This window comes from Syngnathus scovelli, chromosome 5, assembly GCF_024217435.2.
Source record: "Syngnathus scovelli strain Florida chromosome 5, RoL_Ssco_1.2, whole genome shotgun sequence".
NCBI lineage: Eukaryota > Metazoa > Chordata > Actinopteri > Syngnathiformes > Syngnathidae > Syngnathus > Syngnathus scovelli.
Genome location: NC_090851.1, coordinates 9,883,506 through 9,908,790, shown reverse-complemented (window position 1 = coordinate 9,908,790; position 25,285 = coordinate 9,883,506). Strand labels below are relative to the sequence as shown.

Here is a 25,285-nt window from a genome sequence, read left to right as displayed (position 1 = left end):
CTTCTTTTCATACTCTAATCTCCCTGCATTTTTGGACTCCATTAAAACACGGCGTCGGATAGAATAAAAGGACTGATAGTAATGTGAAGACAGTGACAATATGTCATGGTGAGGAGGTAGGGACTGTTTCATTTAATGCCTTATTGTCCTCCTAGTCCAGTGGAGCAAGTAGAGACAGTGACACTTCTATTCTTTCTTCCTCCCTTTTTCATCATCTCCTCACCACTGGAGATGAATACCAACAGGCAAGAAGACTTAAATCTATCTGTGATTAAGAGAAGGAGTGAGAGAGGAAAGAAAGAGAGAACAAGATGGGAAAAGAGAGGCTAGATGGAAAAAAAAAAGATAAATGTCTCATCCCTTCTAAAAATCCAACATTGACTCAAATCCTGAGTAATCCTCACAGAAACCTGGTTTGGTTTGAAGACCTGTTAGTGAAAAGCATTTGAGGCAAAGATTGTGTAATAGGACAGAAAACCTCTGTTGAAATAAACCAAGAACAAATGGATCAGGTTAGGGCTGTTACTAATGCTTATTGTAATCAGCGATTAATCTGTCACTTATGTCGATTAATCAACGAATCAGATAAAAAAAAAAAACCTTCTTCATTTCCATCCTTTTATCCAAAAACAGGACATTATTTAAAATTGGCAAAGCAGAAAATGAACAAAAAATAAATCACAATTCACTTACCAGTTTGCCCAAAACAAGTCAGGAATAAAAGGCAAAAATGATCATTTTTTCTTTAAGTGAATTTTTTTTTTTTTATTGATTCAACAAATAGATAAATTAGTCTGGTTCACAGAGCACTACAGAATTGGTAGAACATTCAGAAATTTTGAACAATGGACAATTTTAAATTTAAAAAAAGTGTTTTTTTTCCACGTTTATCATCTAGAAAGGTTTACTTGCATTTCTGATGAACAAAAATAGAAACAATTCTTCACAATTGCAATGATCAATTAATTTGATAACTGATTAGTTGAGGATCATTGCACATCACAGTCATGTATTTTATTTCACCTCTTGTTGATAATCTTAACATGATGCTCAAGAACCTGGCATGCCTTAATGTATCATGAATAACTCAAAAGGAATATTAATGAATCCATAAACGTAACTTTTGTTTTGTCAACGCAAACCAGTAATTGCTTTACAGTGAAGGAAATCTGACCTTGCAGTGACTGCGGCCAATAGCAACAATTTCATAATAGTCCAATTCCAATTTAGGGCCTGAATCCTGAACAAAGCTGTTTCACCCCTAAACCCTGTAGCTGCTGCAAATGTTCCCACCCTTGCAATTACGTCACAATTATAGGTCAGCATGGTTGACCTTACGTATTTTAACACGGGTTTTAAAAATTCCGGAAACAAAAAGTACTTCCGTTATAATTCCCCTTCCTCTTTTTTTTTTTTTTTTTTTCTGCATTGAGCTGTGACACATGTAACCCCAACTAAGAGTGTCCAGGGGACCAATACATTTTCTACCAAGTAGAATAATTTGGTTCAGGCAAATATTTTTGTGTCACCATTGCCAAATGTGAAAACTTACCACTTGTCTGTGACAATAGAAACAGAATGAGAAGACCACAAAAACACTCTGCTCAAACAAAGCCGGTCTTCTTGTAACAAATGCAAAATGCTGGCTGACCTTCATGTTTATTTTGTTCTCTTTTCGAAACCTCGAACCAAATTGTACCACTCAGTTGAAACTTGCATTAACACTCGGGTATTTTAAGGTCACCGTTAAACGTGACTGACATTGCAAGTTATTCAACATATTCATCGCAACAGCTTTGTAAACTATATGATCTACTGATGTTTTATTCAACACCGACAACGTGCTGAGTTGATTGACAATGCTCTCTGGGTCCGAATCTACGGGTGGCTTTGTTTACATAACACAGACAGATTTCAAGCATCACTAATGAAGCGTTGTGTTAGTTGAGGCAGTGCACTCAAGTGGTGCTTGTTTCCCCTGATTGGTCTCTGTCTTTTCAATATGTCACCTGCATCTGCGTGGCCATTTACATTCAATGACAGACATGTCTGCGGACACAACCAACATTCAAAACCGCCTCAAGTCCGTTCAGCTCGTATATGCAGATTAGGCTCTCGCATGCCTGGACACCACACATTATTTCAACTCAAGCTTACATTTGATCTATTCAGAGGGTCTTTTCTGTTGCCCCAGCCTAATATCACTTACCGTATTTTCCGGACTATAAGGCGCACCTAAAAACCTAAAATTTTCTCAAAAGCCGACAGTGCGCCTTATAGTCCGGTGCGCCTTATATATGGACCAAATTCTTAAATTTAAACTGGCCCGAAGCATTGTGTCATGAAATCAATCATAAGTAGCCCGCTGAAGACTACGAATCATGAATCAAAAAGACTATGGATCATTATTTTGTGATTATAAAGTAATTTGTTGCGTCTGAAGTTGAAATAAAAAAGATAAAATGGAGAATGATTTGATTTGGATTCAAAATCTGACATGATGCATTAATGGTGTACCTTGTATAAGGACAAAGTTTTAAAATGGGCCATTCATTGAAGGTGCGCCTTATAGTCCGGTGCGCCTTATAGTCCGGAAAATACGGTACATCAAGTGTTGGTTTCGCTAACTAAAGAAGAGATCTCAAATATATGAATGTGACCTTGGCCTGGCAATGCAAAGAACATCCACAATATTACCTCATAATTCCCCCTCACAAGCTGACCATACAACGAGAGAATCAAGGTGAAGGTTATTCTGTCTACTCGAACACCATTGAGGTCAGTGAAGCAGTTCAGCCAAGGCTGCCTTTGCCTCAGGGCCAAGGTACACATGATGTTTGAATCTGACCGCTGAAGATACACACACATACAATTACATCCAGTTTCCATACGGCCACTCACAATATCTCCTTGGGTTCCAAAAGATCATTCAAAAACCAACACATTAGACTTTTCCTCTTCACTCGTTCACCATAAACGCACTCAGACACTTTGAGATAAATACAATTGTTGAAAACTCCCCACCACATGAATAGTAGCTCTTCAGTATTCATACCGCATCACCAAGACCAAGCAGCAAGCTCCTGCTCATTACAAAACAGGTGTTTGCACTCTGTCCGCTCCGTACTTGCTTGTCTTCAAGTGCACTCGCATGTATCCACACTGGCGTCCATGGCTTTGTCTCCTTCCTCACCCTCTTCATAACTGCACGCCGCCACTCATCCGTTCACCCGTTTTCCCAAGCCACATCTCCTTTCTCTCCTATCTCAAGTGGGGACGTCTCGCTGCGCCGCAGAGTCGCTCAGTGATGCTCCAGACTCCACAGGCCTCCCAAATCAGCTTCAATGAGGAGCCCTGCAGAGGGTGTCGCTGCCGGGGAGAAATTGCACTGTAATTGAGCGCCCCGTAATCATAATATATTCTTTTTTGTTGAATTCCTCGCAGCGGTGAATCATCAACACCATCGTCGTCATCATCAGCAGCAGCATCATCATCATGCCATCACATCAGCAACGCTCGGCATACACTGTCACACGTCGCCGCTTGAGTTGACCTGCTCGATTCTCTCTCCTCAATTGCTTTCGTTGCACTTATTTTATTCCAATTTCCTTCCCCTTTCCCTTTTCTGTGGCTGCTTGCTCACTAGCAGCTCCTCTCATCTGAATCCTGCCATCCCTCACATTTATGTTCCATTACAATGAACCCCATGCCTTAAAGGGATATCGAAATTAGTGGGGGGAAAATACCGAGGAGAGCCTGGGAAAAGAAGTAAATGGGATCATCATGGAGAAACTATTACTTTATCTTCCACACTAAACATGTAAATTTCTTATGTTTAGTGTTGCTTTCCTTAACGCTGTTGTTGTTGGAGGTGTCTCACAGATTTGAGGACTATTATTACTAAAGCAAAAAACACAATTGCCTTTATCTTCCACGAGATCGCCTCTAAATAACTCCAAACATCCACACTACAATATAACAGCTCAAAATCAATTTAGAGATTTTTGAAGGGGTTGGAGAAAATAATACGTGCATGGCAACACATTGATGCTGGAATATGATTGAAGAAAAAAAAAAAAAAGTAACTCACAGACGACTGCAAGCCGCGAGGCCAAGACTCATGCTATGAAATAAAGACAAAAAGACTGTTGGAAATAAATCATTATCGTTTTATAGGAGTTGAAATGTGTGCTTCTGATAGTGTTTGAGCCTGCAGAGAAGACTTTGAAGGCCATAACAGCACACCACTGCTAAATGGGTTTTATGAAATTGTAAGAACAAAGATCAAGTGAAATACAATCTCTCCAAGATGGAGTCAAACAACATGGAGGTGATGAAATGCGACTGGGATCATTCATAAGTTTGAGACATTGCTAGATGAATGGAACTCACCTCAAAGTTACTTTCCTTTCCTGTCATTTTTCAATGAACGAGGCAGCACGCTCTTCATTCAGTGCCTAGAACACAGGTGTCAAACTCAAGGCCCGGGGGCCAGATACGGCCCGCCACATCATTTTATGTGGCTCGCAAAGACGAATTGTGCATCAAATCCGTGTGTCATTACTAGAATTGCAAATTGTCTTCACTTTTAATAATATCTTTTTTTTTATATATTTGACCAGTTTTTACTCGTCTGATTTGAAAATGAGTCATTTGTCAGTTTGTTTTGTAGCTTTCACTGTATATAATATGAGGTGCTCATACATTTATTTGGGTTGACAGTCATAATGACCCTCCGAAAGAAGCTATGACTACAATGCGGCCTGCGAAAAAAATTAGTTTGACACCCCTGGCCTAGAAGAAAGAAATATGCTATATAAATGTAAGCCATTTTCCACAATGTTCTAAAGTTTACCCACACAGATATAAAAAAAGTCTTTGTGATTGTAGCAGTTTCATTGAGTTCCAGAAGACCAAGAGTAAAAGTGCAGTTATGGACGGAGATTGCCGCCAGAGATTTGGCACCCTGTGAATAAAAAAAATTAAGTAAAAAAAAAAATACTTTGGGGCCCACCACTTCAATGCAGGATCACAATTACTATTTTCTTGGGCAACCGTCAGTCATGAGCCTCTAGAAATTCATTCATTTTTCCCCCCCTCTTATGGCGCCCCTAGTTATGCATGTGAAAGAATGTGAGCCCATTCAAACAACACAGTAGATGTAAGAAAATACAAGAAGAGAAATAGTGGAAGCGGATTCTAATTGAAACCCAGACTGAGATGTAAACAGAGACAGAAGTTAAGGGAAAGCAAATGCATGTCAAACTAGATTTCAAGCCTGCAGACTGGCACGTGTGTGTGACCCGAAACAAAGAACACTACTTTTTTTTTGGGTGGGTAGGCAGAGGCTCTGACTACTCTCTTTGTCCTCAGGTTTCCACTTAACTGCTGGGAGGCAAATCTGTTTAGCTTTTGGCCTACGACAATATTTTGTAGAACGCTTAGTTTACTCAGAGCAGATGAATATGTCTTTGTCAGTCCTTCACGAATCCTTCAAAAACAGAACAGATCTTTGTTGTATACCGTGCGGATGAATTTAACTGTGCTTATGTGGATGGTAATGTTTTGTGCGCTCTTCATACTATGCGGCTGTAATCGTCTTGCTGAAACTGCTGAAGAGATTTGGTGGAAGCAATTATAAATCAGCCAGGACACGTCTGCTTACTTAGCACTCAGTCTATTTGCTTAAAAGACACAAATGAGTGCTGTTTAATGGCAATAGAGAGGCAGTCTAATGACTAAGTAACTATTTTCCTGGTGTGAGTTGCTCCAAGGTGAGTGGAATAATCAAAGGAATAGGACAGTATTTACACTGGTATTATGTCCACTGGCGGCAATGAAGATTAACGAGCATGAGGTTCATTATTGCCTTCAAATGAATTCCCTTTCCGACTTTCATTTTTTTCATTTCCTTTTCTTTCATACCGTACGTTCAGCTAAAAATATTTCATTTGTTACTTGTGACTGCTAGGCAGGTGGCAGTTGTGGTACCCTTGCTCGAAAAATATAATTGTATAATGTATGCTAGTTTGTTTATTTATTGGAACCTCATTTTCGACTCAAGAGTGCCCAATTTACAATTTGTCAATATTTTTTGGGACAGTTTAAAATTCTTAATGCCAAAACGTTGCTTAATGTGGGACAAACTGCCGTCATTTGTCAACAAAGTTTATGTGGAGACTGCTACTCATGCCCAGTTTACTTTCTACAAATATTCTCACTCCAATATTTTTTAGGTTATGGCGAGTACGCATTCTCCGCTCCATATTGATACTCTACTACTTGGGAAAAGGGCTACAATTGTCTTGTGATTTAAAAAATAATAATTGTAGTATTTCTTCATATCCTTTTACTGGGTTCTCAAGATAATTTGGGTTGAAAATGTGCAGGGCACTCTTTTTCCAAGCTAATTTATTTAAATCAAAATCCCAGATGTTTTTGATTCATTTCCAAAAAGATAGATTATGTAAGTATGCTGTACTTTGTTTGGACTTCTGTTCTCCTTAACTTTACATGGAAGACAGCGTTCCTCTAATGGGCTGTTCCTGATATGTCTCTTTTTGACAGAGACCTCAATTTATCATTTATGCACTGTATGTGCATAATTAAATAAATGTTTATAACATAAATACTAATATTTATTTATTTATTTAAATTTAATTAATTAAATGTAATTAATTAATACATTAACACACATATTCCATCACTAACTGGCATTGTTTATCAGCATATTGAAACTTTACATATAATGTGACCACAATGGTAAGAAGAATATTGATTTGTAAGAAGCATACTTTAAATTCATTCTCTTATTTGCTGGCGGCATTCGCATGAAGTCAGATGGGATTAGGATCCGTGGTTGCGTATCAAAAAGTTCAGATTGATTATTTTTCTTTCAAGTATAAAGCAGTCTGAAAGTGCACAAAACTAACATGACGGGAATAAAGTCATACATTTCACCATTTAACAAGAACACCAAAGATGACGAAATCAATTGTGATGATGTTCAATGTTACTCCCCCCCCCCCCGCTGGCAGCATGGGGACACATTGTTCATGACGTGTACGGTCTTTGACCCTCGACAGCAGCTGCTAATGTAGTGTGCAGCTGTGGGTTTGTTTGTGTAACATATGTAGTATGGGTGAAGGGTAAGACATAGGTTTGTTTGGCATCCATTTATTACCGCTACAATGCGCTCATTTTGATGCGGTACATTAATCCACGAGTAACTTTTTGATCGCTGTCCAGCTGTGTGCATACGGCACCTGCTGGGCCACCTCGAGCTTCACTGCTCGTTCCAGCGTCCTGCTCTTGCTCTCACGGGCCTCAAAGGGTTTCTGTTGGCACATCTTGTCAGATTGATGCTGCAGGATGGGCTAACTGCTCCTTTTATGACTGGCAACATCTGCATGTAGCCTGCTCTAACTGCAATATTAGAGCTGAGAGAAGTTTTCTTTTGCTTTGCATACGCATTACCTAATTAATAAGACGGAACTGACAAACTGAGTTGTTCATATTTCTATCTTTAGGACAATTGTAGCCTAAAATTGGGATGAAATCACTAATCCCGACTCAGAGGGATGTGTTCTGATTCATTCTGGCTATTGGCAAGTTTCCCGTGGAATCTCAATGGCAAAATAATGGTTGCTGAATGTCCTTTTTAGAATGCTCCGTTATGGTTTGTGTGAGATGAAATACAGTCAACGTCCTTTGAGTTGTTGCAGAGAACACACACAGCAACAAATAGCCGGTTGGGTTTGTTTAGGTGTGGTTTCCGTGTGTAGTTGTCAATGTATGCTATATGAAATTATTAAATGAAAAATGTAATTCATTTCATTTTTTCAGATTTGTCGAGATTTTGACAATTATTTTCTAAATGAGGTTAATAATATTTTGCAGGATAAAAAATTAAAGCATCATAAAGATTGAATAAGTGTGCAGGGAATTTATTAGAAACGTATTTTTCGTGTACGTCATTTGATGATTGCAAATGTTCTTGTCATTTTCACTTGCCACTTGTTTTTGGGACTATAAATATAGCCCGCAGTTAACTCTTTGATGAGCCTCTCCCCCCCAAAAAAGAAATATATTGTTCATTTACAGATTGCACAACCTTAAGGGATTTAGACTAAAGAGGTTGCCCAACATGTGGCAGAATATTTGAGCTCGGCTACACGCTTTCATAGACTGCACCAAATTGGTATGCATAAAATCCATCATTTTGCCTTCTTTACCGTGCATCACTCCAGGGTTTAATAACACGCAATGACACACCCAGACCCAAGTACACAAGGCACGCTTTACCTTCACAATGTGACCTCAACCGTGGGCAAGGTAGTCCACCTCATTGCATCACACCCTCCAGCTCACAGAAGAGACTCTGTGTGTCTCACTGCCCTCACAGAGGCAGGCTGTTATGCTCCCGAATGATTTTGGTTTGTCACACATTGCACCACTTAGCGGGCCAGTACCAAAAGTATCAGCTGCACCAATAATCAGCGAGTCCTTACCACTCGCTAAGGCTAACCACACATTGGACGGAGTCGTTTCTCAATGCAATTCTGGAGCATGATCTCGGAGTTGCAGAGAGACGCTTAGGCAAACCCTCAAGCACATGAGACTACAAGACTGGAGCTCAGCCTTCAGAGTAAGGAAGCCTGAGCCGACTTTTTCCTACTTATCTTTTGCAGAAGGTCATGGATTAGAAATCATTTGGCCTTGTAGCTATGTTGCCTAAGCCTAACTCATTCTTATGATTCAGAGTCAACAAACTAATGCTGTAATAGTTTGTGGTAGAAAACTCTGATTGATGAAACCATAGAGGAATACATTTGTGTTACGCTGAAGTTGTATGACTTTCTACAAGATGGATAATCTTTTAAATGGGAATGTTTGTCAGCCAGAGGAATGTGTCAGGTGTCTGATTCTGGCTCACAATTTCTATTGTAGTACATCCCAGCTGTGTTTGATGATCTTGAGGTTAAGATTAAATTTTTTGAAATCATCTTCATCCAGCCAAGCTAAGCTTGTCTTTAACAGGCTTTGTTTACTGCCGCACAGTCATGCCACAACAGAAAAATCTGAATCACAATCGATTTTATTGCCATTATCGATAAAAGGGCCATTCGGAACAAGGATTATTATTCCGTCGTTTTTCTTCCAGGTGAGATATGAATGGTAACAATAAAATCAAAATAAAGCTCGACTGACGTATTAAGTGATGCTGTGTAATGGAAAAATAAAGCATGATGGGAAATAATCGTCTAACCCCAACTATGATTGTTTAAGAGATGTGTCACAATCATTTTTGATTGTGGTTGCGTCAATGGCAAAGTCATCGTGTTCATCTCTATTTTGTGTACAGATGTACAATTGTAAGAGAGAGAATATGGGTTTACATCATCCCCTGGATAACAGGAAAGGGACATATAAGCTATTTCAGGCAGGAAGAACATGGGCGCATGTATTTGTGCTCTGATTGATGAAACCGGGGCCTTCCCAAGTGTTTTGTTATTTCCTGTTGGTTTCAGTAACAGAACCACAAAACTAAAAACAAATGAGGTAAATTAGTAAGTTGAGGTAATAAATGCTACTGTTTTCAATTCAATCACATCATTTCCTCCATGAATCTGTTTGATATCACCTTCTGCTCACCTCTGACATCCTAATGTGTCTCAAAAATGCTTGCAATACTTTTTTATTTCTGTCTTTCAAATGTACTCTGTGTTGCTGATTGTGTGAGGGGTGGTTAGTTTTGCAAAGCTCCTTCTCCATTGGGGACCGAGGTGGAGCTCATCCTGCTTGGATTTGATCAAAGGATTCTTCAGCATCCACAGAATTACTATAATTAGATCGCTTTGCGAGTACTGCCCACAGCATCAAAATATTAGGCTCTGTTTTACTGTGAATCCAAATACTTTTGTAAACGTGATTGCAAAATTATCAAGATACCGCATTATGACACCTTAGTTTAAAATGCCCCATTTAAGAGCAGTGTGGTCTATTACCTTGAAAAACCTTGGAGAAAATTGATGATCACTCAATCGGTAAAGTGCTCACCCCGTAGACCAGCAGAATACAAGCAGCCTGCTGGCCGTTTGATAGTTTTTTCTCTTTCCAGCACGGATCCCAAAAGAAAATATACTGCCTTTTTTGGCTACGGACGTTTTGTCATGATCAGGATTTGTATCCTCAAACACACTAGCTTTATTGGGTAGAAAGTAGTAAGCGCTGATACGACTCGCCGTTACTGTTCACCATTTACAAGAACGACGTAAAATCTGCAGATTCACGAGAAAAATCCAAGACCTGCCTCTTTTCATTTGTACATTGGCTAGTCACAGTGGTCACCCCCCTTTTCCCTCACACACGTCTTTGGTGTTTGTTTGCTTTCGTCTTCTTTTTGCCCATTAAAATAACACCAAAATTATGTTGGAATATCTCATTGGTGGACCAATCCTGTAAAGTCACAATACTGATTACATTCATCATGATGACATTCTATTGGGGAATCCAATCAAGATAGACAAATCTCAATGGCTGCAATACACAAACTACACTGTAAAAAACACAACTTCTGGTCCTAAAATGGTAGTAAATTATGTTTGAAAAAAAAAGTATAAATAACTGACTTTAATTATATATATGTACATTTAAAATATAAATAACTGACATTTATTTCAATAGCGTAACAAACAAAGCAAATTTACTTCAGCCATACAATCAGCCATTTTGTAATCTCTTCTTACCTTTGGTGTGAAATTCAGGAAAGCCAATTTTCATAAAAGCAAAATTTAATACATTCAGATTTTAGTTAAACCATTTCTTTTTTGCACGGTGTATACACTTTGCCAAAGATCCTCTTTATGGATGTTAAAGTTAGACTCCAGCAATTGGTGTGTCACACACATCCAAACTACAAAACTTTCAACAATACACGGAACCACTCCTGCCATCAGTGTGTTCGTGTTTTTACACAGATGTATTGTAAAACTAAATTGTAACCTCAAAGGTGCTACCTCAGTTGTCTTGGATCCTTTTCGCAAAGCACTTGGGTCATAATTAAAGCTCCTGCTGTTCCAAAGGAAAGCATAGAAAAGATTTGGCTTTGTCAGACACTTTATAAAAAGTAATTTCCTCATGTTTCCATTGAAGCTGGAGATAAGCAAGGAATACTGAGGGACAGACAGGTTACAGACTAAATCTGTATGAGGCAGACCAAAACACTCAGAAGAGCTAATATGTAAAAATGTACTTTTGAACACCCACACATACACAACAAATGCATACATTAACTGCCTATCTTAAAGGTGACAATGTTTTTCTAATGCCAGTATTTTCGACCACCACAAACCAAAAATTCTTCATTTTTTAAATGTCACAGTTCAATGATTTATTTACCTCTGCACCATATCTACTATCCGTGTAGGCAGGAGTGGTATTTTTTTGCTCTACGTTATTTGGGAGATAACCCGCTGAATGAGAGAAAAAAGGAAAGTCGTGACAATGAAAGACGAAGGAGGCAAATGACAAATACGCAGGATAAAAAAAAAAAAAAATCTGAAAAAAAGCTGTATGGGAGGAGATTTGGAGTGGCCTAATTAAAATGCGAGAATCCTGAGAGGAATGAATTAAGGAAATGTCAGTTAGGCTGAGCCAGAGGAGGCGAGATTAAGAGGCACAAGATCAACTACTGTCTGATTGCTATGTCTCTCTCGTTTTTTATAAATCACTGGTGCTCGGAACATTGGTCTTTAACAAGAACAAGTTTGTTACTTGTAATTGTTAACTATTAGAGTATACACTCACTACTTGGTCACTTATTTGGTACATAGACAGTTTAAAGCCATTGAGGGATGTACTAGTCTATCAGAAACTGTTCTATTAAGGATATTTTCTATGCCTTGCAAAACAGAATGTGGAAAAACACATATGGAACACGAGTATTTGTATTCAGTTGTGTAGACCTGCGCAAGGTACGGCTCTGATGAGACATCCCACCAGCCCATAATCTTTGATAGGCCCTCACAGTGACCATGAAGTCTCAATAAAACATAAATTATGTGATGCTTTTATTTTGAAAGTTGTGCTTTTATTTTATGTGCACGTGAGGTCGCTAGTACAAGCGAGGTCGCGGGCAAGATCTACGACTTATATCTGCAGTGTTGCCAACCTATTTATTTTCGCTATATTGGCTGATGACTTAACTACCCTTTCTAGCAACTATTATTCCCAAAAAAAGAGAGTAGCAAAATACTAACTGTGCTTGTAATGTTAGCAAAATCTCCTGCGTGGAGGCAAGAGGGCGAAGATATTGGCCTGATAATACTATATGCAAAATTTCATAGCAGCTGTTTCAATTCCAGTAGTATTGGAAACAACTGATGCAATGCATTCCTACAACAATGTAAACAGACCCAACAATAAACTACCGTAATTTTCGGACTATAAGCCGCACCGGACTGTGAACCGCACCAGCTAAAATTTGTGATTCAGGGTTCAAAACTTGCAAAAAAAAAAAGTAGCGACTTATAGTCCGAAATTTACGGTATATCCATCCATCCATTTTCTGAGTCGCTTATCCTTATGAGGATAACACCTTGACTTGAACCCCAAAATTGTGAGGCAGACATACATACATAATGTACCTCTTAGGATTTATGTGTATGAATTATTAAACACCGGTGCTCTCTCAAAAAGTAGTACCGCCATTCAATTTAAGCAACTTAGGGTTGTCTCATCCTCCTGTTCTGCAGCACTTTGCGAGCTGCCAGTGTATTAGCAACATGCTTACACACTTTCACCCGCTGTCCCATAGCAATTTGCCCTGTAGGGAAGCTCCATATGGGGCCGACATGTTTCTGCTGTGTTAAGCAATACCACAGCATACGCACACTGTCAGACTGCTTGTAGAGTGTATTAGAACAAATGACATCGACATGTCGATTGTCAACATAGTGGAGGGAAGAGATGGAGGTGAACAGTGAGGGGAGTGGGAAGAAGAAAAAGACGCATACCTGATGTTATTTAAAGATGATGAGATGACATATTGACACAAGACAAACAAGGGGGAAGAAAGACTGAAAGTTGCCAGGTTACTTTAAGTCCATGATCAATATTTGCCCTTCTCTTGAAATGTATGCATGGAAGTACTGCTTAGGTGAAGTATCCTTAATTTAGCATTACTGACTTGCTCATCAGCTTTGACCTGACTATGTCGATGCCGAGACAATAAGCCACTTGGATTGCACCAGTATTAACTATAAAATCTTTCTGCATTGATAAGACTGTGTCTATGTTTACAAACAGTCAATAAACCTTTAAAAAAATAATAATATTGGGAATATTATGGTTGCGCAAGACCATGTAAACACCGTAAAAACAAGATCCCTGGGTGACTCTTTTTCTAACTGCCCATGAGGTCAATGGTCATATAAATGCATATCGTAATACCTTCTTTGAAGCTAACATTGATTTGTGCACGCTCTATCCACAAGGAATCTTGATCTTTTGAGTACCGGAACTACTTGTATGTGCGGACTCTGGTGAGCAACCCACTCTAAATACACAAGTAGAGGTTATTCGAAATGTTTCAGAAACCAGAATTTTGACCTTAACCAATATTGACTGCTTGTACACATAATTTGCTATTTCAAATAACAAAATAACAGCAGTTAAATTCACATTTCACGCAAGATAAATACAAGTACATTAACTCCAAGCATGGACATGCCAATCTTCAGCACTCATGCACACTGCGTGGTCTGGCCCAAGCAATATTTGTTTCTTACATTGCAGAGCCTCACACTGCAAAATGACAACAACAGCAGCAGCAGCAGGTCATTAGTTTCAATCCAACACGAGATGGTCGCAATCCCCCTCCCACTACCCTCTCAATTCCCCACAAAACATTGAGTCAGCCAGGTGAGGTTTGACATAAATGCTGTCATCATTCATTACGACAGCCTTAAATCTCTTTCTGAACTTCAAACAATGTGGCAATGTGCTTTTCAGGGTGTCACTGTGCTACAGGACAGGTTTGTACTGGTTCTGTCGAGTGATAGTACTACAATGACTTGGGGGGGCTGCACGCCATTGAAACTGTCATGCCCTATAATGAACAGTAGGCCTCAGTGTGAAGCAGCATGCACGTTTGTTGTGTGAGTTTGTTAGAAAGAGAAGTAGGTCAGACCAAACGCGGCACATTAAAGGAGACTTGACAGACTGATGTGGTGACAATACGGCACACCGACGTTAAAGCAACAAGCACTAGCAAATAAAACCAACATATTTTTCTTCAGCATCAAATTGTAACCAATGCCCAAGTAGGATATACACATGCAAGATAGGGCTTGGCAGTTTATTGAAATTTAATCGCAATTTCAATTGTATCATTAAGGAAAACACTTTTGGGCTGTGTTTGCAAATTATTGTGTTGTGAAAGCACTTTCTTGAAAACACTTTTTTCTATTTTAAATTCAAGTACATTAAGAAAAACCTTCAGAAACGCACAAATAGCAATTTTAGTTGAACCTCCCAATTCCAAATGTTTATATCCCCATTCGTTGTGAGCATGACAAAATAATATGATGCTTATAGTTTTGCATGACATGAAAGTACGACTCATAATACATTTAGCATAGATGCATGCTCTTTTACATGTCTAGATCTGTAGCTGTTACCTCAGCATTTCTCACAGTGCAGGCAGTGTTTGCATGCGCGACTGTGTTTCTTTTCGTCGTGACATTTCCATGCCAGGTGTGACAAATGGCAGGCTGAGAGGAAACATTTATTCCCTGTGGTGAGCTTAATTAGCCTATCAGCTAAGCCCTGGCACTAGCTTGTTTTGAAGACCGCAGACACACACACACACACACACACACACACACACACACACGCACATTTGTTCATGAGAATGAATCCATCAGCAAGCACAAACACAGACATACTACATACAGCAGACAAATAACATCATGAAGAACGGAGATAAGTGGACCCTGCTTTTAAATGATATGTAAATTATAGCAGTAATTCTTATTTTGCGTCTCTGGCATCACATCCAAACGGACTCGGTGTATTTTCTCCATTAAAGGTTAAATCGTTTACAAATTGGCTCTTTCCTCCAGCAGTTAGCCTTTGGTAGTGTGCAGAGGACATTTAAGGCGAGCAAGCAAGACTGGCAGGAAAGAGATAGTGTTTGTCTTTGTTTCTGCTGTGTGTCTGTTTCTACTCTAAAAGTGCATCATTGCTGTTTTACACCTTTGTACATTGTGTTCATGAGGGGAAGGTCATCGGTCCAATTCAGTCGAGTGCCAAATAGAAAATCTGCATGTGGCGTTTGATAATAAGTCAAGGAATAATCCTGCCAAGTATGTACTGCTACTAATACATGCAAAACTGCAAACATAGAAATGGATGAGTGGCCTTTCAGGGCTAGTCTTTGTCTTGGCGTTCCTTTTCGTGAGGACAAATTACAGACATGATTGGCTGCAAGAAACTCCCTGACTTCTCCTTCAGGTTGGTCCTTGTTAGTCCGTGTGCGCATCTGCTGATACACAGGATATGAAAGCCCAAAATGTTGCTGATGTGTCTCCCTAGTCAGCACAAATCCAGATACTTTGATGCCATCCAGGTAGTTAAGAGTATTAGGATATTAAGGGTAGAAATGTGGGAGGTCAACATTGTAATTTCACCACGTTGTGTTACAAATTGTTGAAAGGTGTGACCGGGTCCAGCGGTCCTGCTGCTAACAAACAGCCTTTCATGTAGGCGCTAAAAGATTTGGTGGGATTTTGGTGGGGCTCCATGCTGTTCTGATGTGGGATTAGCGTAATCAATCAAAAGAGTCTTGCACTTGTTGGTGGATTCCTTTTAGGGTTTGAGCTGATTAGCTGGAAATGTTACCAAACTTGTTGATTCGTACTGATCACCGTGTGAATGTTTTGTATGAGCAAGAGTTACTGTAAGTGTAGTCACCTCTTTTTTACTAATAGCAAATTCTTTCTGCCACCTACTTTTATGTATTCAAGCCATTTGTGAGACTTCTTTGAGTGAACATGAGAATTCTTGGTGATTGAAGCCTGAGGGTTTATTTGTTGGTTGCCAGGAGACCGAGGTTTATACGTCCTGTGCCACTTGATGACAAACAATGAACATGCTATTGTGTATGATGGACTGCAATGTTTTTAGCGTACACTGCATGCAATGATCGTGATGATGGGTAGCGCGTTGTTGCTCGGTGAAGGAAACAAAGTGGTTTGATAAGCCTGCACTCGACTACACTATGCACAATAGAAAACCCATAAAGGCTATGCCGTGCAGTTTTACACCATTGCAACATCTGCCCGCATTGATTTCTTTAAGAAATTAGCCACAGTGTTACTAAAAGTGTTGCAGGAAATTTCAGGTTTGATTGCAGATAGTCCATCCATCCATTCTCATGTGTCAATAAACATTTATTATGCAGCTGACATATTTGCCCTTCCAGTGTTTTCTGCTGACATCAACAATTGTCTCCAAAAGCTACACAAACCTGATACACAGGCTAAAACATTTCTGTATGCCTAACAATGCGTGATTAGAAGACTGTGACCAGATTGATAATATTTGCCCTGGAAATCACTGGAGCCCTCAAGGATCTCTGTTGGACTGTCATGCATCATGCATGAATGCATCCATGACTTCTGGAAGTGAACACCCATATTAATCCTTGGTAATCATCCCCCCACTTAATTATAGTCAACACAATACATTTCGTCAATATAATGAAAATCAGGGCATCGCTGACAAAATTATAGACCTACCCAAATAACACTGAATAGCACAATTTGGAAATTGCTTATTCTACAAAAATTCCTTTCCTAACTAGCAGCTGGGTGTAGTATGTGGGCAAGCCTCAAATGCTTTTCAGTTGGCGTGCTAGTATGGAGCCCTTTTTGATGCCTGCTTTTCATCCATCACCTCTTCCCGTTGGTAATGTACATACAGCAGTAGACACTATATAATTTGTCATTTTATATACTGTGTGTATGCACTATACTTCTGTCACTATATAAATATACGGTCAGCAAACATGTCTATATAGAAAGCATTTACAAAAAAGAGAGCTATTGGCTTAAATGGCTGTGCATTTCACAGTTTAAGGACAATGCAGTGCAAGATTCTATTACCTTTGCTTTCTTAATCTTGGGTGAGAGACAGTAAGTCAGAGGCAGTCAGCAAACCATCGTGACCTAGCATGACAATAAAATGACATCAAATCTACCAAGTATGACGGAGAGTAACCATTGAAAGCCCTGTAAGTGATTTTTCACATTTGTATTAAATCTAAAAAGAACTGGTAGACAGTGCAAGGATGACTGAATGGTGTAAGTTTTGTTAAGATAGCGGAAAAAATGCAATGGTCATGATTCGAGGAGACAAGAGCATAAATGATCATTTCTGTTTGTGTGATAATATGGACCAAAGTAAAAAAGAAAAAAAAACTAATTAAAAGTGAGGTTGAACAAGCCAAAACGTGTTTCAATTTTAATGTCTTCCTGAAATGATGGGCTTGATCGAATATGACTCGAGGGATTCTCAATATGTGCTGCGCAAATTATTTGCATTTATAAAATAATTTATAAACCAAAGGTAAGAGTTGATGCCTCAGTTTTCACCACATTACACTGAAACAAATTATGAGCCATCCAACCCTTCATTGCAGTCAAGTAATTATGAAGTGCAGTCATCTCATCAATACGACCAGCGTTGAAGAAAATACTAAATCTGGTAAACTAATGTTGCACACTGAAGGTGAACCACTTATCTGTGGGTTAGGGCAACACCCGGGTCCCAGTTATGTAACAAGGCACATTCAGTAGGCAGACCAACGTTATTCTCGGAACACTCCCAGTGCAGACCATACATTCACATGTTGTTCCCACTGGCCCATTCATGCAACACAAAAGGACGAAAGGGGGAGGCTTTCCCGTTCCACCCCCAATCTCTCCCATCTCCTCCTCCACTACTCTTGTCTACATCTCTGCTGTTGCTACTGTTTCTCATGGCCCCATATCCACTTATCACGTTCACCCCAATATCTTTTGCTGCTATGCTTCACCTTTGGTCTTTTCAGAGGCCTTTGTAAAAGTTGTTGTGATTTTCTCATCATCTGCAACTACTCACACAAAACTATACACCTCCAACACTTGTGACTGCCCAGATCTACAGAATCCTACCGTGCAGCATGTCCATGCAATGGTGCCACCAAAATGGGGATGTCTGGTTTCACAGGCAAATCGCCTTCATCTCGTCCTCTCATAAACTGCTGGCAAAGAGACACCACCCCCACTCTTTTCTTCTCATCGCCGTGGTGAATGGAATTGCATGGCTGTGCAGTTCAATCACTGTCAAACGCAAAGAAAAGGAGGCTCTTGTGCAAAATTTCATGATTCACAATTGATTAAATAAGGGTGTCATTTCATGGCTGAACAGGGAGATGTAAGATAAGGCTTGCTACGGATTTTTCATGCCTTTGTGAGATATGGCTTCGCCTGATGGGCCCCATTCAAATCTGGAGCTGTAAAGTTTGGGGGGGACTATTCACACCCTATATGAGTGAAGTGGTAAAGGCACCCAGCATGAGGGCTGCTAGTGTCTTTCCATGGTTTCTCTTTCAGCAATATAGACATCATATATTGTATGTAGCTAAGCGATTTTCATTCCTCTTGCAATTTGGAAACTCCCATGGTACGTCCTACAGGAGTATACTAAAAAACGTTTTATGTGTAAAAGCAGAAAACGGAAATTTGACCAGGTAGTTGGATATACGGTATGTGGGTACTGTAAATCTAAAAGTTTACCTTTCGTCATGGCTGACTCGAGTGATGTAAAATGCATCCTGAGCAAGTAGTGCATTAGTTCTTTCTTTATTGAACCATTGTCTCCCTCACAGAGCTTTAGTGTCCTTGCATTATCAGAATGCAAATTTTTAGGTCGTTTTATGTTATGTTTGTGATTATTACACTAAAGCTTGAGTTGAAGAAAGTCGAGAATGGAATTGGAATTGCAATATATAACAGAAAAAATGCATTTTCATAAAATTGTTCATTTATAACGTACAATATGGATGGATGGACGCACAGACAGACAGGCAGGTGTGTGCGGGCGGACGGTTGGACGGACGGACGGACGGAGAGACAGATGATGGATGGATGGATGGATGGATGGATGGATGGATGGATGGATGGATGGATGGATGGATGGATGGATGGATGGATGGATGGATGGATGGATGGATGGATGGATGGATGGATGGATGGATGGATGGATGGATGGATGGATGGATGGATGGATGGAGAAAGTCATAAAACTGTCATGGCTCAACATTTACCTCACGAAGCAATAGTGACAGCAGTCTCCTGTGGAAAAATCTGTTATTTGATATAGTCTGTCATCCATCAACCACAAAGGCCGACTATATCATTATTCGATTTTCTCATGATTATCTCTCCCTCGGAAGTAATATCGAGCCTATTAGCAGGGAAAGTAAGCAATATCAGAATCATTGACAACTGATAATAGCAATTTAGTCTGATAATAACAACCATACTGGCTGATACTGTGTCATTCGAGACACCAATCCTGTCGACCATTTACTACTACAGTATGACAGTATTCTCTCGTCCCCCCCCCCTTTTCTCTCTCTCTTTCTCTTGCACTGTCATGCACACACTCACGCACACACACACACAGACTGCAGGATGAATGAGTCCCATTGGTAAGCAGTATGTGAGTGTGCAAACAGGTTGGTTTGTTCAGTAGAAAGAGAAGAAAAGTGTGACTGTAAATGTGTGGTTTAGTGATCCATCTGTGTAAGCCACCGGGGTGCAAAGCAACATTTTCTTTCTTTTTTTTTTTTTAATGGAAGAGACGCAAACCAAACCTCGTGAGGCTTAGGCAGGCCGGCTTCACTTTTTCCACATGCTCAGGGGATTTGAGCTCATTGTTGAGTGTGGGTCGTTGGTACATATGCTTTCTGGAAACCTTTGAGGTCATTTCAGGTTGTCCCTTAACTCGATTTCACCTCAATCAAGATTAGCGTAAAGTTCTTTAAAAGGGTAATCTTGACATCAACTCATTTACTATTTTTTCCCCAGCATAACATTCACACTGAAACATTCAATTAAATCACGTTCCTTTCCACAGCTGAGCAGAACTTGAATTAAATTAGGTCCATTAAATGGTTCATTTATATTTCAAGCATTATCTGCTGCTCTCATTCAAAGCAACATTGTATTAATTGCAATAGATAAATTAGCTAGATATGCCGTGCTTGCAGCAACTGGTAGTAAGAAATGTAATGGTCAAGGCTAGGTAAGTGCAGCATAAAAATGTGTGAAAAGCAGATGAAGAGCAACATGTATTTCTTTACCAAGATAGAAAAATAAAATTCCCATTGCATCCCCTGACAATAGATAAATTGCCCATTGGCAAGTGTGCGAATGGATGTTTCTTTATCTATATGTGCTCTAATGATGATAAGTAGCATCCAAAATGTTTAACACTTATTTGATAATAAATACTTTGTGCAAAGATGAACATTTGCACACATTAATTTATTTTGTAGAAAAAGACTTTGGAGTGCTATCACAATTGACCGATAACATAAATAAGGAATACATAAATAAACACAAGTGCACATTTATAAGTGGAATTGCTGTGGCAATAATATATGTTCTTTCTAGCTCTTTTCTGCATTTTCACAACCACAAAAGGTCCCTTTGACTTCTTGTTTCAGGGCACCTAAGAGGCTTCTGTGCATACCTAACGTCAATCGTTGATTCAGAGCTGTTGCTAATCATACATCTCCACATGCTTACATGTGACCAGCATTCTTTCACTTTTAGCCTCTATACGGATTTGATTGCGGTGGGGAGAATAAAACAAAGGTAGCTTAAAGACTGGAAATATTCATTGCTTGAAACCGCAATGTAGCATAAACGTTTTCTCTTTCATCATTCTGCAGAATGTCTGTGAGATTCATTTTAGTGTTCTGCAGTTAAACATTTTTGCGCTATTGTTTAAAAAATACACAAAATAATGAGTTTTCATCTCCCAGAGCAGAATCCCCAGCCCTCCAACCCCGCTTTTGCCCATTCGCTTTGCACTTTCTTGTGCTGGAAGAACAGCTGTGAACTGAGGGTGTTTGTGTATCAGGCTCCAGTGTCATACAAGACTCTGCATCTTGCTCAGAGATTAACTCCAGGTAATTAATCTGAGCTCGTTAGCCATATGGCAAGCACGTTCAGGCCAGAACGCAGCTGAGGTGATCCAACTCCCGTGTCCTCACTAATATGCATAGCACGGCCAAATGCGTTTAGTAATGAACTTTGCAATATGTTTGCGGCTGGTGTGGTTGTCTGCACGGCTGCTTGCTTGTGTCGCCATAGCGCTGGCCCACATGATGGCTTGCCTTAGCCCTGTCCCAATGGTGCAGTGGTTAAAAGGAATCTTGGAGGGTGGGCGTGGTTGGACTGATGCGCCGCTACCTTGCTGTCCCTGGAAGTAAAAAAGACATTCAGGAGGAGGGGATTGCAGATTCCTTCCTCCCTTAGAGCAAGGGATGATATGAGGGCCAGGGGAGGAGAATGACAGGTGCGGGAAGAAAGATAAGTTCCTTTCCCTTAGCCACACAGGAGATTGGGTGAACCAAAAAGAAAAGTGCAAAGGGAAAGAAGGAAAGGGGGACAGGTGAAATATTTTCCCCTGTGGCAGAGGAAATGAGGAAAAGTCAGAAGTATCGGCCAGCTCTGTATGTGAGGAATGGACTAAACCATTCCCAGAGGGGAGGCTGGACCACTCTCCCATTCTCTCAGTGTGGCTACCAGTGATGGATAATATTCATGTTTTCCTCTTTTGCTATTTCCTCACTCCTCTGCATTGTTTGTGTGAACGCTGGAACGCATGCCAGGCAATTCTCGGTTGCGGTTCCAATGCTTTCAGCAAATAAAAAAAAAAAAAAAAACATTCCCTGTAGCAATCCATCCTTGCCCCATCTCTAGTCCAACTATTAATTCTTTGCCCCACAGCTTCCATCTTACAGCATGAGATTAAAAAGCAACATTGCCAACCAAGTCCCGAAGAGGAGGAGGAATGGTGGAAGGAGCACAGTATGGAGATAGTTCATCCAGAGAACTGTCTCCTTTTTTCTCCTTCCAATATACTTGAGGCTGGTCTCATCTGATCCATGTCAATTAATTGCAGCGAGTCATGATCCCGTGATGAAATCAGTTAAAGACTTTGGATCAACATTTTTCCACGACTTATCATGTTCTGCATCACGAGTGTGTTGAAGCCTATTCCAGCTAACTTTGGCAAAGTGTTGGGATCCAGCCCGGACCGGTCAGCAGTCAATCACATGACACGCAGACAACCAAGCATTCACATTTGTTTCACAATTTCCAGCAACACGGAAGCAAGAACATGCAGAAAGGACAGAGCAGTGTTGACCACATGCTCCATACACATGGCAGATCATTCAGAATATCATACAGTACTTTCTACATCTGGATGTTTTTGTTCACAATAAAAACAAATCAATCGCCGTGATATGATCTATAATGTGATTTCAATGTTGTAGCATCCTTCCAAGATCCACATTGTGAATGCAACCCAATAAATGTTTGGTTTAGGTTTTTATGAGCTAAACAAACGTTTTGTGACTAAAAATGCTTAGATCAGCCCCTTAAGTATTTTCTTCTCAGGCCTATATTTCTTTTTAGGTGATCATAAGCATAAGCAGCTGCTGTTACACGAGGGATTACCACCTTCTGTCCAACAACCTGATGTTTTGAACTGGAATAGTGAAGAAAACAAAGTCTTACATAGGATGGGGAGGGCTAACGGAGCGGGGAGAGGAGGTGTGAAATAATCCTGGGTATAGAAAAAGAGGTGTGAAGCTAAGCAAAGGGGAAGAAATGTAAAGCAGAGGAGCAGAGGGGCTGGATCTCGATTGTGTGAAGAAATGCGTGAAAAAAAGAACTGGAGCAAGTGAAGGTGAAAAGAAAGGGGGGAGATGACAGGTAGAAGCTCAAAGGTGTATTGGATTGTGACAGGTCTGCTGGAAAAGCAGCTTAAAGGGATCTTCTCTTTTATTCGTTATTACTTCCACAAAAAAGGGGTTTCCATCCCTGTTTATGAAAGAGTAAAATTAATGTGGAAGGAGTGGATCTACGATTAAAAAAAAAAAACCTACAAATTATTTATGTATGATGATGTACAGTGTCGCGCTGTTCCACTTCGAGATTCCTTGCCCTTTTTGTGTTCTGCTCTCTTTCTTTCACTGAGTGGGACAGTGCATCAACTGTGTAATTGTGTTCATGGAAGGTGCTCGCATAAAGGAAAGGTTGATGACAATGTGTCTGGTTTCAGGGTAAAAAGCCTGAGAAAAACAGTGTTCATAGTCCAAAGACATTTCCATCCTCGGCTGCTAGCGTGAATAGCAGCTAATTCAACGCCCTTGTGTTCAGCTCTCCCGCTTCCCTTCTGTTGTACATAGCTCCGTTTTCCCCCCACCTCTTTTGGCGCCTCTTTTCTGTCTTGTAAATGCTGAAGCACATCAGGGAGCCTTGTTGTTGTGGGCTCTATCTTTCCCCAGCTGCTGTTTGCTGTTCCACCTCCCATACTCCCTATTTTCTCCCCCCCCACCCCCACCACCCTCTCCCCAATGCGTCTTACAAGGTGTGCAACAGTGACGTGGCTGCAAGGCAGCTTTCTTTCTTTTGCATCTGATGCATGACCGTACATTTTCCTGCAGCAGGCCAGCGCTACCCTAATATCAGCACTCCTTCGCCTCACGATCCATTCCCCACTTTTGCTCATTGCACTTTTTTAGTGCACTCTCCATTGCCCCCCCCCCCTCATTCAGCTTCTTCTGCTTCAAAGATAAACTGTTGGTTCAGTCCCACACGCACATAATCTCGTATGACGCCTTCCTTGTCACATGCCACACTACAGTTCCTTGTTATTCTGAGTCTCCAAGTGAAAAGAATTGTACACATGCATGCACACACGCTCGAGCATTAACAGCCACACAAACTCACAGTCATACGCTGGCCCTTTATCCCCTTTGGGTAATCTGTTTACGATGAGCTGGGGCCATTTGAGGGAGAATTTAATTGAAACCGGGCTAATCTGATGATGGCACGGAGCAACAGCCCTGTGTCACCTCCAGTCAAGTTGCACCTTGTAGTCCTCCCACTCAATACCTCAATACTTAATTTCATGCCACACAGTTCAGTGCATTTTGTTGCCCACTCAAACATGCCACATTGATTGTTAAAGCAAAGTATGATATGCTCCGCGCTCGCTCGCTTCTCATCTTGTGTTTTTCTTAATCGTGTGGCTCCGCTTTTCGAATCCCTCACCATTTAACAAGCATTCCTCTCTCTACTCTTTGCAGGATGGATACTACTCCCATCGTCCCAAGGAGAAAAGCAAAGTGGACAGTAATAATGAGAACTCCGTACCAAAAGACTTTGATAACATAGACAATAGCAACTTTGGCGCACGCTCGCAGCCGCATCGGCAAACCGGCAGGAGGCAGCAGCGAGAGCATCTGCAGGAGAAGGCTCATGGCCAGCAGCAAGTCTGGCGTGACAACTCCCCCAACTTGGTTCGCAGCTCCAATGAAGTGCTACCTTTAAGCCACCAGCCACTGGCGGTCGCCAACAACTCACGCCCGGGTGGTCAAGGTGCGGCTGCAGGAGGGTTGCGGCATCACGCCGCTCACCAGGCCCACCACAGGCATCAGCACTATGACCAACCACCCGAGTGCGAAATCAGTGGGAAGGAAGCCATCTCAGCTCTGTCCAGGGCCAAAAGCAAGGACTGCAGGCAGCAGATTGGAGAAGTCTACTGCAGACACAAAGAGGGCCAGTTAATGCCAGAAAAGGTCACTCGCTACTGCCCCTTAGAAGGTGAGTTCATGAAACATGTTTCTATTTTGTGTTCATAAATATTGAATTTTTTGATATGTTAGGTGGAATATATGCAGTACAAGCACTGAGAATCACAAAATGATTTTATTCTGACAAGGGTTATAATAGCTTAGTATTTTTAGTGATAATTATTATTTTTTTCTTTCATTTTGACTTGTGAATTGTTGCTTTTATATTTGAGTACTCCCTTAATGAAAATATTTTTTCAATTTTAATTTCAGGAATTTCATTATGTTGTTGACTATAACAACCTTGATTCTGGCCAGTATGGTTCAAATTAATTGGAAAAAACAACAACACTGAAT

General features: G+C 40.4%; 1 protein-coding gene across 1 annotated transcript in view; it reads left to right on the top strand.

Annotated features, from left to right (window-relative positions):
• The window catches only part of xylt1 (xylosyltransferase I), a 61,143-nt gene that overhangs the window by 7,432 nt on the left and 28,426 nt on the right, over positions 1 to 25,285 (top strand). The window contains exon 2 of the mRNA XM_049721276.2: positions 24,443 to 24,959. Coding sequence (XP_049577233.1) covers positions 24,443 to 24,959 — 517 coding nt within the window. The remainder of the gene's footprint in view (positions 1 to 24,442; positions 24,960 to 25,285) is intronic.